Raw genomic sequence first — 17,447 nt, forward strand, 5'->3', positions numbered from 1 at the left:
TACCCCAAGTTATTAACAAATAAAGGTACAAATAGGGAACACGGCAATAATTATATCCACCAAATACCTACTCAACTAAATGTACTTGAAAAAGTAAGAACAGTTGAAATAAGTGAATCACAAAAGGGAAGATAATTAATAAATTCAATTTATGTTCTAAAGGGAGTAATGACTAGCAAACATGAATTTAAGTGAATAAGTAATTGTATAATAAAATAAGAGTGATGCCGGAAGGGCGAAACTATACTGTAAGGAGTTAGACCAAACAAATATTACTTAACATTACTATATTACACAAGACATACGAAATATATATATACAACAATCAATACAAAATGATTATCCCTACCAAACAGGAGATACCTTACCACCAGGATCCCTTCCTAGGCCTAACTAAACGTGTCACTAATACCTGATACCCCTAGGGCATTGCAGAGACTTGATAAAGCACTAGACAAAGGTCAAATCTAGAGAACGAATAGACACGTCTAACCTATGCCACGGATTTTCGCTACTGGGGTGGCGTGGGTACGCCGCTGAGAAGCGCGTCTCATCATCACGTGATCTAGACATTTGCTGGATATTTTATATAATTAATTAATATTACTCGTCGTTATGGCAACGACTACCTGTACTGTCGCGACGGAGTACACTTGTCTCGTGAGGGGGTAAAGACGTTGTCTGCATCCCTGGAGCGTGAAATTGTCACTCCGAAGGGGGGGTTTCGCCAGTAGAGAGGGGTCGGGGAAAATGGGAGTCAAAAAACAAGCAGTTCCTGGGAAGTAGTGAAACAGAAGTAGATAATGCTGAAAATATAGTTAGTCATAATAACAAACATCAAAGTAATAAATGTAAAACAGATAGAAACGGAAGAAATATATTGAGTGTTTATTATACTAATAGTAGAAGCTTGTGTAACAAAATGGACCAGCTCAGGGCCATTGTTAGTAAAGAGAACATAGATATAATTGCAATAACGGAAACATGGATAAATTCAAACAGCAAGCATTTTTTAGCAGAATTTCATATTCCAGGATATAACCTATTTAAATTTGACAGAGTAGGAAGGAGAGGTGGCGGTGTAGCAGTGTATATCAGGGTGTCATTAAAAAGCTGCAATAAATCAAACATTAAAACAAATAGCGACAATGAAAGTATTTGGGTAGAGATTGGTGAGGGCAGTGAATCCGTAGTCATTGGTGTTATATATAGACCACCTAATTTGAGTAGGAACGATGGTAAATTGCTATGGGAGGAAATAAAGAAGGCATCTGATAGAAACAATGTATGTATTCTAGGCGATTTCAACTTTTCAGGCATAGATTGGAAAAATCAACTTAGCGATAATGAATCTGAAGATTTTCTAGAAGTAGTACAGGATAGTTTTTTATATCAATTCATAAACTCGCCCACTAGAGGAAATAATATCCTCGATTTAGTTCTCAGTAATAATGAAAACCTAGTAAAAGATGTTGGGATTGGAGACGAACTAGGAAACAGTGATCAAAAAGCCATATATTTTAACATAATATGGGATGGCAGGAAGAAGGAAAATTCGGCCTTGATCCCGGATTTTAGGAAGGCTAATTACGGTAGCATAAGGAGAGACCTAATGGATGACCCTATGGTCAAAAGATTAATCCCCCCCACACCTCCGGAAACTGTCAACTTAGGACGGGATAACCCCGAATTTAATTTAGCAGCTACTTATGAACAATTTATTGCGACAATCAATAATGCCCAAAATAAACACATCCCAAAAAGAAAATTCAGATCGATACGGAACCAACCAAAATGGATGAATAATAGACTCTTAGATCTTCTAGGGAAAAAGAAAGGAGTATATAGAAAAGTTAAGAAAGGCGAAAATCACTTACTTGGTTACTATCAGAACCTAACAAGACAGGTAAAAACAGAAATTAGGAAAGCAAAGAGAAATTATGAAATCAAGGTAGCAAACGAATCGAAAAATAACCCCAAAGCTTTTTATCAACTGTATAAATCAAAGGTTAGAGATACAATAGGTCCCCTTAAAACTACGACAGGAGAAATGACTGATGATGAGTTAGAAATGTGTAGTACGTTAAATAGTCATTTTTGCTCCGTATTCACAAATGAAAACCTAGCACAGTTTCCAGAAGTTCATAAGGTATATAACGACAGTATAGAAAATATGTTGATGAATATCAATATTACTAGTAACAATGTGCTCAAAGTAATTAACAAACTGAAGCCTCATAAATCGCCTGGTCCAGACGAGGTATATGCTAGAATATTAAAAGAATGTAGAGATGAGTTGAGTAATCCATTAGCAGTTTTATTTAATAAGTCATTAGAATCGGGCCTAGTGCCAGAAGCTTGGAAACTTGCAAATGTAGTTCCGATTTTCAAAAAGGGTGATAAATCAATAGCATCAAATTACCGTCCCATTAGTCTCACGTCAATCATAGGCAAGTTGCTAGAGTCAATTATTGCTACAAAATCAGAAGCCACCTTGAAACATTCAACTTAATTCATTCTTCTCAGCACGGGTTCACCCAGGGACGTTCTTGTCTCTAAATTTGCTTAGCTTTTTCTCAGAAGTATATGAAGCGGTAGATAATGATAAGTCATATGATATAATTTATTTAGATTTCAGTAAAGCATTCGATAGAGTCCCTCATGAGAGATTGATAAGGAAGGTAGAAGCACATGGAATAGGTGGATCAGTATTAAAATGGATTAGGTCATGGTTAACTGGTAGGAAACAAAGAGTCAGCATAAATGGATTAAAGTCAGACTGGGGTGCGGTCAAAAGCGGAGTTCCCCAGGGATCTGTATTAGGCCCTCTGCTGTTTGTTATATTCATTAATGATCTTGATTTAGGCATAACTAGTAGGATTAGTAAATTTGCAGATGATACCAAAATGGGGAGAGTGATAAATTCAGACAGTGACTTTGAACACCTTCAAAGAGATCTAGATACCTTACATGAGTGGTCAGTAGACTGGCAAATGAATTTTAATACTGATAAATGCAAGGTACTACAGATAGGGAAGACGAATACAAACGTTAAGTATAAACTAGGTAACACGGAAATAGAAAACTCAGTTTGTGAAAAAGATCTAGGTGTATTTGTTAGCAACGACTTGAAACCTAGAAAACAATGTATTAGCGTTCGCAACAAGGCAAACAGGATTCTTGGGTTCATATCTAGGTCTGTGAGTAACAGAACTGCTGACGTTATCTTGAAACTTTACCTAGCATTAGTGAGGCCACACATGGATTATGCGGTTCAGTTCTGGTGTCCTTATTATAGAATGGACATAGATTCTTTGGAGAGAGTACAAAGAAGAATGACAAAAATGATCCATAATATTAGAAACCTTCCATATGAAGAAAGACTGAAAAGCTTAGGCTTACATTCATTAGAGAGGCGTAGAGTTAGGGGAGATATGATAGAGGTGTACAAGTGGGTAAGTGGGATTAACAAGGGTAAAATGGAAGATGTTCTGAAGCTCAGTAATAACGAAATAACTAGAACAAATGGCTTTAAATTAGATAAATTCCGATTCAGAAAGGATATAGGCAAGCACTGGTTTGGTAATAGAGTTGTGGATATGTGGAATAGGCTACCGAGTGCTATAGTAGGATCGGGGACGCTAGGGAGCTTCAAGACGAAGTTGGATAGGCACATGGAAGTGCTGGGATGGGTGTGAAAGGGATCTGCCCTGTATGGGCCAGTCGGCCTCCTGCAGTATCCCACTTTCTTATCTTCTTATGTTCTTATGTACTCTTGAGTTGACTTAACAGAGTAAGACAATGATGCATATAAATTACATACATAAATATACAATTAACCTAAGTAACTAAGAACAATAATAATATAATAAGTACAATTAACAAATTATTAGTAGCTTGTGTGAAATGGAAGCGTGAACAGATGCAGCGAGTTCCCGAGCGCTCAGGCACGTGACAGTGTAGCCATGCTGGTGGCAATAACCCAATAGAGGACACATCACAACCAATGCTTCATCCTCACCCAATTGCGTAACTACCATAATATTTCAATAGAAGAATTAGACAAACAATTTTTCCTCTATTACAAACAATATACTTCAGCTGGTGGTTGTATTTTATATTTCTTATATTTCCATGTCAATAAATGAAATAAATTTTATCAAAGCATCAGAGAAGAAACGATTACTGAGATATGATATCAAACCAAACAAAAAGAAAAAGAGTGTATTGGTGGATTTTTATACAAGTGTTGGTTGCGCGGCAGAGGGCGGAGCAGCCTTGAACCACACCCAGGCAGCACAGCCGCCACCCAGACTCTCTCCTCCGCCCAGTTAAGTTAAACATTCATTGTGCAAGTAGTACAGCTGACTGTGTTTATTATTTTGCCCAAAACCCTGTGCATAATACGGGCTCACTCTAGTGTACTAATTTAGTCTTTTAATAGATAATTTCAAGGGAATGACTTCATTGTTACCTCAGTCTGCCAAGGGGAAATCCTGAGAAGACAAGTCGGTACCATCTGTTGTCCAGTTTGACTGTGAGGCAAGTTTCACTGTTTCCCAAGTGACAAATTGAAATAACACATATATTAACTGGAGTTTTATTTCGTGGGAAGAAATGTTCTTAAATCTAATAGTCTGGCGGCTTAAATACATTTTGCTGTGTTAAAGATACAGTTGATACAAGCGCCAAGTTTTGATTGTGGGTCCTATTGGGCCCATGTTCAACATTTTCCCACGTGTGGACACTGAATAACAAGATGGCTGGAATATTGCTTTGAAAAGTCATTAGGTCAAGTTTTAATACAATATAATGGCAGTGAAATTTATTGCAGCTTGAAGTGCTCCTCCCAGGTCGGACACCACCGCCAAAATGTTTCTGACATACGACAAGATTAGCCGGGTGCTCTTCTGGGGCTGCGTGAGTGCCCTCCTGGCCACCCTGCTGAACCTGCTGGGTCTCTGCTCCTGTTGTGTGACATTCCCTCTTGCCTGGCTCCTGTCTTCTCTTATCTACTTGGCTCTAGCAAGTATGAAGGTCAGTGTCTCATATATAATAAATGCTTCACCTGTCTAACTAGGGTCTATTTTAAGTTTACAGAGCGTTGAAAGGTTTCAAATACACTTCACATAAACCTTAACATATTTCCAGGTTTCGTTTAGAAATTGGAAATCTCTCTTTCAGTTCTCAAATAGCAATCATTACGTTTTTAATCCATACGTCAATAATGCCAATGCACAAATGCTTTCCACCTTACAGTAGACAAATGAACCGGGTAAGCATAGGCTTATTTCGTTTCCCAAATGTACCCCAACTCATTTTGCATTAATAACGATGGACTTATTGAAATGAGCACGTATTACAATCATTTCCCGTGTATTTGAACTATTTAGGATGAATTTATGTGAAAAATACACTATTTTCCTGGCGATCTTTTAGGGTGCAATTTTGTTACGGGGACATTTATTGTCTGGGTCCTCGTGAAGAGTGACACCGCTGACCATTACCCTTTTCTGTTGCAGGTCCCAATGTCAAGGAAGGCGGTGCTCATAACAGGCTGTGACACGGGCTTCGGTCATGCCCTTGCACTACATTTGGATAAAATGGTCAGTAGCCACCAACAACCTTCAGATGTGCTTCTTGCTTTATATGAGTATGTTTGTGTATGGTGTTTGTGTAGTGTGTGTGTGTGTGTATGTGTGTGTGTGTGTGTGTATTGTGTGTATGTGTGTGAATGGTGTGGGGGTGTATGGTGTTTGTGTATTTATCTATGTACTCTCATCTTTTTATTTTCACGTGTGTGGAGTTTATCATGAAATACAGAAACCTAAAGTAAGGAAGGGAATGGTCTGGAAATTTGCAAGAAAAATAAAATAGCAGAAAACGGAACATTGCCAAGATGACTTTAAAATCGGAAACAAACATCCGATGGCCTTTTGGGACATCTTTTATCAAATTGTTCTACTGTTTACAATTATTTGTATACCTACACTGTTTAGGTACAGCACTGGAAATTTTATACATACAGTGTCATGGTCACGATGACGGCTGGTCTGCTTGAAATCTGATAATTCATATTATACTCCACGCCCGCAAAACATGTGGATAACTGGGGAGTTATCCCTAGGAAGAAACGCGTTTTCCCTCTCCGTAAGTCCCGCCCATTTGGGGTACTTCAGTTGTCAACGTATGTATTCCACTTTTTCCTGGGAAGCCCAATCTCGAATTAGTTTATGTAATTAAACTTAAGAAATTCGCCAGACCCGTGTCAACTAAGGGTCATCTTTGAATGTGTAGCAGCTGATTTGAATGTAATTTCTGTCATTGCGGCTGCCCGGGGTTGGTGGATACCTAACAGTTAGCTGTAGTGAACGATGTTGCTGATTCGGCAGGATTGAAATGCTCCAGTCCTGGGAACTAGACCCCAGACTCTCGCCACGTGTCAGACTTCAACCGACCATAACAGCGATCTTCATTTGTTGAGACGCCAGGGTTCTACCCTGGGACACTCCGTACAGTTATATGGTCCACAGTATTTGTTGTATATGATTGGGGATAATTAACTGGGAATAATCATCCCATGTTGGGTAGTGAACCCATAAAAATTGTTAGTATCAGTATTCACATGTTATGTGTTGTGAGTGCATCCTCCATGTGTACTAACAACAGTTCTAGTGAAGGTACCATATGTAAGTTTGTCATGTGGTGTAGTCTACGTAATGTACCACCAGTAATGTTGTAAGAAGTAAGAGTATCCACTGGGAATTGCAGTTGAGTAAAGCCAAGGAGTTGATCCTTGTAGCTGTATGTTAATGTAATGTACCACCAGTAATGTTGTAAGAAGCCAGAGTATCAAAGTGGAATTGCAGATGAGTAAAGCCAAGGAGTTGGACCTTGTAGTTTTATGTTAATGACATCTTCTACCTAATTTAATTTCATATTAATAAACCATTTCTTAAGAGTAAATTAGGGGTATCGTTCACCCTCGGTATTCACCTATATTTTGTCCAATGACTTGATACAAGAATTACAGTACCCATTTGTGCCCTAACCCACGCCATGCTACCAAAAGACTGAGGTTATGAAGTAACCATGAAATGAAATTATTTTGACAGAACAAATGAAGTAACTAAGACAAAGAGAAGTATGAAATAAGAATAAGGGAAGAAAATCCCCGCCCTTATAACATGGTCTATGTATACGGTACTTGCGCTGTCAATATATATGTGTATGCTTAAATGTATACCCGCATTGTTATATATACTTGCTAAACTAACTGTAAACGTATGACAGTTTTACTAAATAACTACCTATGTAATTACAGTATTTATATTAATCACCCTTAATCCCGGGGTCAGGGTGTCCGAGTATTTGCCTGTGTCCTCAAATCCGGAGGCGAGGGGGCGGAGCGTCTACGGAAGGGGGGCTCCAGCCGCCTCCACGTCCTGCAGATGGACATTACCAACCAGGAGGAGGTGAAGAAGGCGCTGGAAGATGTAAAGAACCTGTTGCCGGCAGAAGGTGAGGGAGATAACTTGTACCACCGGTTATGAGAGTTCCTCACGCCATAAACGTTGTTACGACCCTTGGGCCTCTTCAGGGTATAACAATATCACAAATTCCACTTTGTACTATAGGTCCAGGAATAGATCCCACCATATTATCACCTCATTACTATGGGGTATACTGAAAATCATGCAGTGGCTTTAATTACCAACTATATTAACAAATAAACAAACAATAAGTATAACCGTATGTACAAAAATAAATAAATACAAATTAATACTGAACAAATGAACTACTCAACCGAGTGACAAAATAAAGAACATCAACGTAATGATTAAACACTTATTTAGTCTAGACACTACCCTAAACAACGTGGTTATCCAACACACGTAACTCATAAACAAGTAAGGTATTTACCGTTGAATTCTACAGTATGACTACACACAGTCTCACATATAAATCACTATGTAATTACTTGGTGTTCTCAAAAGTCGAGCAAGGTTAACACAGTATACCACTAGAAATTTACAATAGGAGAGGAGATACTTATCTTACAATTGCCAACCCAATACTAAGGCCACCCGGCTCTGAGAGGTAAAACTAACCGGGTAGAGGTGGCAGAAATGACGTCAAAAACAAAACACGTTCAACTTGCGAATCCACAAATAGCTATCAAACGCTCACTCATTTGTATTCGAGACTAACACAAAAACTCTGCTTTGTTTTATCTAACACGTTGAAACCAATGATACTACATTTTAAGCATAACATCTAATCATTGGTTCTTATTCCGATACTCGTAACAACGTTTCCTTATTGTTTTGTACCATCGCCATCAGAGCGATCGGACGTGATACGCGTCGCTCCCTGCTCAGTTCAAATCGCTGACCATTACGACTGTCTGCCTTGTTTTTCGCTTTGGGTCCGTTCTGACTGCTTTATCATGTAGTTGTACATGGATATCATTATTGTACACTGCGCTTCTTCCCTACCCTATCCTTTCGCCTAGAGTCCCTGCTGTTTGGTAACGACGCGAACCCTGCGGGCAGAGCCTCAAGGGGGGCCCTCAGAGGGCTGCTGAGTCGAGACAGTAAGGGTGGCAACATTTTCTGTTAGGGATTCGACAGTGCTTCATAACCTGTCACTGCTAGGTGTTAGGGCTTGGCTAGGCCCCCGCCAGGGGATTGTCTGTTCACCCTACCCCTAGACCCGTCTTTACTCGCCCAGCAAGCGGACAGAAGGAGCGCCATCCATGGGGTTTAGCTGAGGTGGACGGATTAGGTAGAATTTTCATTCATTCATTCATGTATGTTACTGACCATTGCCAAAGTGAGAGTGAAGATCTCCGGAACCCCGACCCAGGGGTCTCGGATAGGGCTAAAAAGGCTATTGAGCGACCTAAGGGTGAGAATAAATAGACTTGTGGATATGAAAGATGGTTACACCATCTTCACAGAAACAAATGAAGATGCTGATAAACTAATTAAGTCTAGTGCCATGGACAAAATGAAAACTAACGGTTACGAGGTCATTGTCCCACGGGTATACGGCGCCAAGCTCACCCTTGTATGTAAGAAGTTAGACAAAGATGTAGTGGAAAATAACGCAGAAGAAATAAGAGATGAAATACAAAAGTAAAACAATGTCAAGGTTGTGGAGATGTATCCTATGTATGCCCATAATATAATCAAGGTACGCTTTGCAGACACAACGGATGCAAAAAGAATGAAGGAGAAGGGGCTCTATGCATATGGCACTTCCATCTCATCCCACCAAATAGAATATGAAAAGTATACGCCCATCCAACAATGTATGAAGTGCTATAAATACAATGACCACATGACCAAGAACTGTCCCATGCAAGGGGTCATATGCTCTGAGTGTTCATCTGATCAGTACTTCTACAAAGACTGCCGTAGCACCATAAAAAAGTGTGTCGTCTGCGAGGGTGACCACAGGACCTTCTCTGCCACCTGCCTGGTCAGGAAACAGGTACTTCAAGAAACAGAGAAGAAACTGACCGAAATAACCAAACACAAAGAAACCAGGGAAATTTCTAACACCATAGAAAGGACCACTCAGTCGACGATCATGGCTTACAGCCAAACCCTAAAACACGCTCTAAAAGAAACTCAAGCAGACTCCCAAAAGCTCAACAATGTCAGCGAGACCATGGAAGTCCTGCAATCAGAGATAAGAACCATCAAGGACTCAATAAAACAGGCAGTTACTGAGTCGCTGGGCGCCATGAGGGACGCAGTGGCCGAGAGCATCAGGAGCGTCTCCTCTCCACAACTGGACGAGTCCAAAGCCACCACTATATACTTGTCTTACCTGCATGCCCATCACATGAACATGGTTCATCCAGGTTCATTCTCGAAACACCTCAACGAGACACTAACCAGGAACAACATTGCACCTGTTGAAATTAGCGACAAAGTCCCTTCAAAAGAAATCCTTAAGGCAGTAACCCACTCAATGACTTATCGACGACCTCAACCCACGCCAGAAATAGACCATGATCTCCTTGACTTAGGCAAAAGTCAGTATAACCGCAATCCCGACGTGGCCAGTCAGTCCTCCTGGGATCACAGCTCCAACGACACCGTAAATGCTCGCGATCCCATTACATGCACTCCCAGCGACGACAGTGACCATCGGACTGCAACCACAGTCAATGGCTGCGACTCACCCCACAGAGGAACAAGACTCTCGAGCTGCAGCGTCAGTTGATTACTACGACACGCAGGCCCAGGACCTGAACACCTTCCTGCACTCGGGTGACGAGAAGTTCGAGGGCCCGCCATTGACTGACAAGCAGATGTCCGAAGGTTCTGCTGAGAAGTTCCGTCCCCCTAGAAATGGCAGAAGCCGAGCAAACACTCCAAGCGACGCCCCAAGCTACAGTCTCCGAAATGGCAGTCGTTAGCAGGATGAAAATTGTCAAACTTAATGTCCTACACTGGTCCTTTAATAGACGTAACGAACTGTCTAACTTATACTATCAATTAGACCCAGACATCATTCTGTTAAACAGCACTGGCATAAAGGATGAAAGTAAGCTGAAATTTTTTGGCTACACTGTATACCAGAGGAACATGACGGGTGAGCTGAACGATGGTGTCGCTGTGTCCATCAGGTCACGGCTGAGTCACAGAGTGTTGCTAGACTTCGAGGATTCAGTTCTGGGAGTGCAGGTGCAGACAACTAGGAGACCTGTTATCATTTGCACAATGTACCTACCTCCCAGACGTCCTTACTTACCCGAACAAGACCTAAACCAGTTGCTACGCCACAGAAAACCAACATACATCATAGGGGACTTAAATGCGCGCCACGCCATAATAGGACACGGTAATGAGAACAACGTCGGTGTGGCGCTGTATGACAACATCAGAAGGGGAAAACTGCAACACCTCGGGCCAGATTTCCCGACATTGATCAGACGTGCCAGTGCCACAACACCCGACATAATCCTCTCTAACAACGAGGCCGTCCTGAACAGGCACGTTACCGCCGGACCCATCAGTACCAGCGATCACCTGCCAGTCGTCGTGACGCTCTCATTATGATCCCCGCCAACATCAGGTCAAACCTCAAACGGGCAGACTGGGAGTCTCTCAGTCTCAAGGAGTCTCTCAGTCTCAAGGAGTCTCTCAGTCTCAAGCAGGGGAGAAACCTGGAAGAAGCCAGCCCCAATGACATCGACGACGCGGTCGAACAATGGTATAAGGATGTGAAGACGGAGATGGACAACAACATCCCGACCACCAGTTACAGGACCATTCCCCACCCTCACACTAGTTACCAGCTGAGGCAGCTCAGTGTCCAGTACGCTCACGTGAGACAGCTAGCCAGTATCCGCGGGTGGACGCAGGAGCTGAGAGACCGGTACCGAGAGCTACAGACGGACATCCAGCACGAGAGCAAACGTCTACATGAACAAAAGTGGGCCGCCTTGGTGTGGGAGGCAGCCAACAATTACCGCGATTCTGCTGCCTTCTGGAAAGGGATCAAGCGACTGATGGGTTCCACCTCTAGCACGGTCCCTTACCTGCTCGACCAAAACAACGTAAAAATATTCGAGGAAGAAAACCAAGAACAACTACATCGGCGATATTTACGAAAGATCTTTACCATTAGTGAACAGGAGAACGAGGGCTTCGACAGGGAGTTTGAGGAGGACATTTTAGGTCAGTTGCAGGACCATCAGCTCCTGCTCCAGCCGCTCCCACGGGCTGACTTCACTAGACTGGTTGACGGAAGCTACCTGACGGAGCGCATAGTTCCTGCAGATGTGTCAGCCGTCATAAAAGGGTTTAAAAACAAATCACCTGGTCAAAGTCACATTAACAAGAAGATCCTGGCTCAACTCCCCGACAACATGATAGAGAGGCTTGCTCATATATTCAACGCCTGCCTCGCCTCTGGATACTTCCCTAAGATGTTCAAAATTGCCGTTATTCGCCTCATACCAAAAGCAGGGAAGCCTCCAAACAAAGTCGAAAACTTTCGACCAATATCGCTGCTAGAGGTATCTGCCAAAATCTTCGAAAAAATAGTCAACAAGCGATTGCGGATGTATCTGGAGGACGAAGACGTGCATAATCCCCGCCAGTTCGGCTTCCGCCAGTACAAAGGCACATCCACCGCCATAGCTCAGGCCTACGAGCAGATCGCCAGTGCCATGACTGGCCGCCTGCAGTGCAATATAGTACTGAAGGACGTCAGCAAAGCGTTTGACAAAGTTTGGCACGCAGGGCTGCAATATAAGATCATACAACTGGGGCTACCCGAAAATCTGACGCGCCTGCTGTGTAACTTCATTATGGACCGCAGAGCCAAAATCAAGATGCAAGAACATTTTGGAGAAGAATTCTCACTATCGAGCGGCGTGCCTCAGGGCTCTTGTCTCTCACCAACCCTTTACACACTCTACACGGCTGACCTGCCTACCCCAATCGTCGGCAGCGAGTACGTCATGTATGCCGACGATGTAACACAGATCGTCACCTGCCCAGGAAGGTCCACAGCAAGGATGGCGCGACTCACTGCTCGGGCAATAGAGGAGATCTCGGAGTATGAAAACAAATGGAAAATAAAAACAAACAAAACGAAATTTGAGGTCATACCCATTGCGAAATTCAAACCGGCCCCATTGATGATCGACGACGAAGAGATTGAGTACTCTAAACAAGGCAGGTTGCTCGGCCTCATCATTTCTCGGACGGGCATCATTCCCCACGTGAAGGACAGACTAAATAAAGCCAAAGTCGCCGCAGCCAAATTAAAAAGTTTTAAATTGATGCCTGAGAAGATACAAGTTCACCTGTACAAGGCGCTGGTGAGGCCTGTGTTGGAGTACCCATCTATACCACTCGTCACACTCGGGAAGACTAGAGTACAACAACTACAGAGCTTCCAAAACAAGTGTTTAAGGTCAGCCAGTGGCCAAGCGCCACCCTACCAGGAGACAGTGGAACCATCCACCTAAGAAATAAAACAGAGGCCCTCAACTTCAGGTTTCATCGCCTAGGGAAGAAGGTTTGGGACAAGCTCCTGGACGACCTCACAGCCCAGACCACCTACGCGGGGAAGACATCAACGGAGGGAGACCCCACGCCTGGTGGCCCCGGAGTCTGCCCGCACTACAACAACCCAACCCGCGACCCATCTATGTCCGCCACGGTGATCCATCTTAGATTAAAACTTAGATGATATAAATTCACATTTAACAAGTCACAATCAAGTGAGTCCATAACGTAATACAGTATAAGATGTTAATAAACTTGTAAATGTAAAATCAATCTAGTCATTGTCTTCTAAAATAACCATTGTGCAACCTCATTCTAAATCCTAGGTTAGCTTAGTTAGCCAACAAACTCTGTAATATGTAAAACAAGGGGTGTCGTCCCCCTCTGTTTAATTCTTAAACTTCTTTTCCAACCTTTCCTCCCACGACTATATGTTGTGACTTCTCCATCCCTCAATTCCCTCATGTCTGGCTGTGCCTTGAGCCCCAGCATGCCTTCCATCCTTTCCCCACCTTAACCTAACAAAAAAAATAAAATAAAAAATACCATCGCCATTGTATAAGGGGCAGAGGAGAAGTAATCCCTGTGATGTTGATAGAGGTGCTGTGGGGATTGGTGAACAACGCCGCTATCTGCACACACGGGGCTGTCGAGTGGGTGACCATGGAAACTTGTCGTAAGATTAGTGACGTCAACATCTTCGGGACCATCGCCGTCACCAAGACCTTCCTTCCTCTCATCAGGAAGGCGAAGGGTAAGCAGGCCGCCACACACACACACACTGTCACACACCCAAGGAAGTATAGGTTTTAATATTTCTGTCTGTTCTGGTTACAAAGGATTTATTTTTTCTTTTGTGCAAAATATATAATATTTCCGAATACATTTGACTTAAATAACATGAATGACTACAGGTCGAATTGTGTCCATGGGCAGCGCGCGGGGCCGCCTCCACATCCCTATAGGCACCACCTATGACCTCAACAAGCACGCCCTCGAGGGCTTCAATGACGGACTCAGGTGAGTGTCTTAGTGGACAACAAAACCGAAACTATTTTTACCGAAACCACTATAATAACAGAATCAATTTAATATTAATAACTTGGAAATTCAAATTAATAAAAAAAATATTTAGTAAAAAAAAATGTCTCTTTAGTTAGAATGTCTTGTCATAATAATGATAATTAACTTCAGTGTAAACTTCTATGACGATATTACTGAATAAAACTGAATATATGGGTTAAAGTTCACAGTAAACCTTTTCACATATACGTTGAGACATTGTTATATACCTATTTGACATATTTCATAACCGAATGACAGAACACATATCGAATGACATTCTAAGATAACTGTTCGTTCATGCTAACAGAAATGATTGACAAAGGTTATGAAATTGACAGACGTGAACAATAAACCGACAGTCTGCATATTGTTCACGTCTGTCAATTTCATAACCTTTGTCAATCATTTCTGTTAGCATGAACGAACAGTTATCTTAGAATGTCATTCGATATGTGTTCTGTCATTCGGTTATGAAATATGTCAAATAAGTATATAACAATGTCTCAACGTTTATGTGAAAAGGTGTACTCCTCTCAAGACGTTAACCAACTCATCTTCCACAGAAACGAGATGAGACGATTTGGTATTGACGTTTGCCTCATTGAACCTGGCAACTTCACAGCGGGTAAGCATCTGGCATCACCTCAAGATTAAACACCCTAATGTCACATAAGGGTTAAGTTAGCGTTAGGGTGATAATTCAGGTGAAATAATCTAGGGTGTTAAATCTTCAGGTGATCCATATATTGATTTTAATTATTTATTTTTATCGTACCATTTGCCTTTATATACAGTATACACTTCGTTATTTCATATGTCTAATTTCGTTATTGCAATCTCTGCATTATTTTTTTTCTCTCTTTCTTTCTTACTACCAATATCTCCCTCACTACTCCCCCTCTATCACTATCAATATCTCCCTCACTCCTCCCCTCCATCACCACCAATACCTCCCTCACTACTCCCCTCCATCACCACCAGAAGTAACATTGCTCAGTACTTTCCTCCACCACCACAGGAACGGGCATCTTCCGCGAGAGTGACGTGAGGCGTGACGGGAAGGCCATGTGGGCAGCCATGGACGAAGAGGTCAAGACTGCCTATGGTAAAGATTTCTTCGATGAAACCATTAACTTTCAGCTGAATATCACACGTTCCGGGGTAAGTATGACAACACCAACCACTCTCGGTTAAGTTTGGCCGATATATTTAATGATGTAACTGGTATATAATGGTATGCAATCAGTGAGTATAGTCTTGTGAGCGCTTTATTGTAGTTGTGCTGCATCCCTACAAGTCATTTGGACAGCTGTAAAGTCCGTCCCTCATTTGTACATTGTTTGCAACGTAAAGTTTCTTCTAACTTTGATATACTGCACTACAACTTATGCTCCTTCCCCTGCCAGAACCCGGACGTGAGTGAGGTGCTGACTGCAATGACTGACGCCCTCACGCAGAAGTACCCGCAGAGTCGCTACCAGCCCATGGATATTACTATTTACCTCGCCGTGTTCCTGAATCAGCATTTCCCTGAGTGGGTCTACGATTACTTGTGGGTCGAGTATATCTTAAAGAAGGGACTGTAGCTTCTCTTGCTTACCCCACACGGAGGCTCGTCCGGCGCGAACACCTAACCTGAGGGAGGAAGCCTTTATCCATCCCAAACACGCACGTAACAGAAATTAGGCTTGGTTATTCTAGCACGCATATAACTCAAAATATAAGGCTCGGCCATCCTAGACACACAAGTATCTCAGAAGCAAAGCGTAACCATGTCAAACACAATGAACTCAAAATACTGCTCTAAGTACTGTAATTCGACCTTACCATTTTAATACTTAGAAAAATCTTGACTATCTATTGTCTTCCTACCCTGAGAGAGCTTCTGTTTCCTGGATAACACTTAAACATACTATGACTATTTTAAAGCTGAACCTTCACCAGTATATTCACTGATTAAAAACTACGCCCATGTAACAATAAATGTAATAAAGCAATTTCATGGTTTATTTTCTTAGTTTCCTCTTTCATTATGCAAAGGTGGTATTTTGGTGTATTTTGTATATATACTAACTCAACCAACCAGGAAATTATGATAACGATCTTAGGTTTTAAAGAGTTTAATGGGAACACTATTGGATGAGCCTAAATAAAGTGCTCAAATTTGATATAAATCCATCCACAGATATGAACGCTTACTTTTACTTATATCCTCTTCACCACTGCTCGTTAGCCATGCACTGGCTTAAGAATGTATCTGTGTTGGGTCTTGAAACAGCTCACACTCAGTGCCGTCACAACACTCTCTGGCAGATTGTTCCAAAGTTTACAAGTCTCACTCCGAAAAAGTTTGCCTTTAGAATTTTATGGATTTTTGGCTTCTTCAACCTTGAGCTGTGATCTTTTAGGGGTACTTATAGACTATCAAATAACCCATCCAGGTACCCCAGTCTCCGCCTGTACTAACACTGCACAATAAAGGTCAAAACAAAAACGACTATCCGAACGGGTAGCTTATTTGTCATATGAGCCATGGCGGGAAAAAAACTGAGGGTGTATGACTCTAGAAGCACGACAATTCCCCCATGTTTGGTACGATACAGCTCGGGACTACTGGATCTTACTACTAGCTGATTAATTTTGTGTCACGGACCCATAAATGAGGTAAGTTTTAGTGACCAAGATATAAACCTTATATCTGAAATATGAAGTCACTGATTTTTGGAAGATTACTGTAAAGAGCAGTACAAAATGTTCATAAAACATCAGGTAAAAGATGATCGTTTATCATTAACTGTAACAATGTAGATGAATTAATTTTTTCAAGCATTCCTTCAGTTACGGCTTTTCATAAGAAGTGATAGGCAGGTGTTATATGTTTTCTGCTTTATTCAGTCATATTTACAGACAGTACGAGTATTATTTTAAATAAATGAATAAATAAGTGACACATGTGTAAACAGACGTGGCTTTTTTTTTCAAATCTAGAGGTAATTCCATTTTTTCCAAATAAATTTTTTGGGTAATACTAAAAAATTTCCCCGACCCCTGTTTTACATACATAAATCTAGGTAAATAAAACCTACGAATATAGACATATTAGATGTATACCCACCAAAATTTTTCCCAATTGGGCCCCGCACCTCCTAAGGCCGGCCCTGCGCCTGAGTGAAGGAAAGGTCACATACTGAGACTAGGAGGCTAGTGGGTACTTAGAGACATTTATCTCCCCAGGGTTGGGTGTATGTGACCATTTTAACCAAGTCCAGGTGTATAATCAACGCTCCTCATGGTTGGTTGCACACGGGGGACGTAGGGGTCTTCTTCAAGGTTGATGACAAA

The 17,447-nt window shown here is 41.8% G+C and overlaps 1 protein-coding gene across 5 annotated transcripts; it reads left to right on the forward strand.

Moving 5' to 3' along the window:
* Window positions 1-4,269: 4,269 nt before the first annotated feature.
* LOC121878121 (D-beta-hydroxybutyrate dehydrogenase, mitochondrial-like) lies at window positions 4,270-16,102 on the forward strand. 5 transcript variants are annotated; one of them, XM_042384114.1, is made up of 10 exons: window positions 4,311-4,330; window positions 4,445-4,542; window positions 4,835-5,037; window positions 5,523-5,606; window positions 7,359-7,521; window positions 13,639-13,794; window positions 13,955-14,060; window positions 14,669-14,730; window positions 15,124-15,266; window positions 15,512-16,102. In XM_042384114.1, exons 3-10 carry the CDS (start codon window positions 4,873-4,875, stop codon window positions 15,689-15,691), a joined length of 1,059 nt encoding a protein of 352 aa, XP_042240048.1. In that variant the 5' UTR covers window positions 4,311-4,330; window positions 4,445-4,542; window positions 4,835-4,872; the 3' UTR covers window positions 15,692-16,102. The 5 variants fall into 5 exon arrangements, with proteins under 5 accessions (XP_042240049.1, XP_042240050.1, XP_042240047.1 ...); XM_042384115.1 differs by having other exon boundaries at window positions 4,270-4,537; XM_042384113.1 differs by having other exon boundaries at window positions 4,271-4,542.
* Window positions 16,103-17,447: the final 1,345 nt, after the last annotated feature.

This window comes from Homarus americanus, unplaced genomic scaffold, assembly GCF_018991925.1.
Source record: "Homarus americanus isolate GMGI-L3 unplaced genomic scaffold, GMGI_Hamer_2.0 scaffold45562, whole genome shotgun sequence".
Lineage (NCBI taxonomy): Eukaryota > Metazoa > Arthropoda > Malacostraca > Decapoda > Nephropidae > Homarus > Homarus americanus.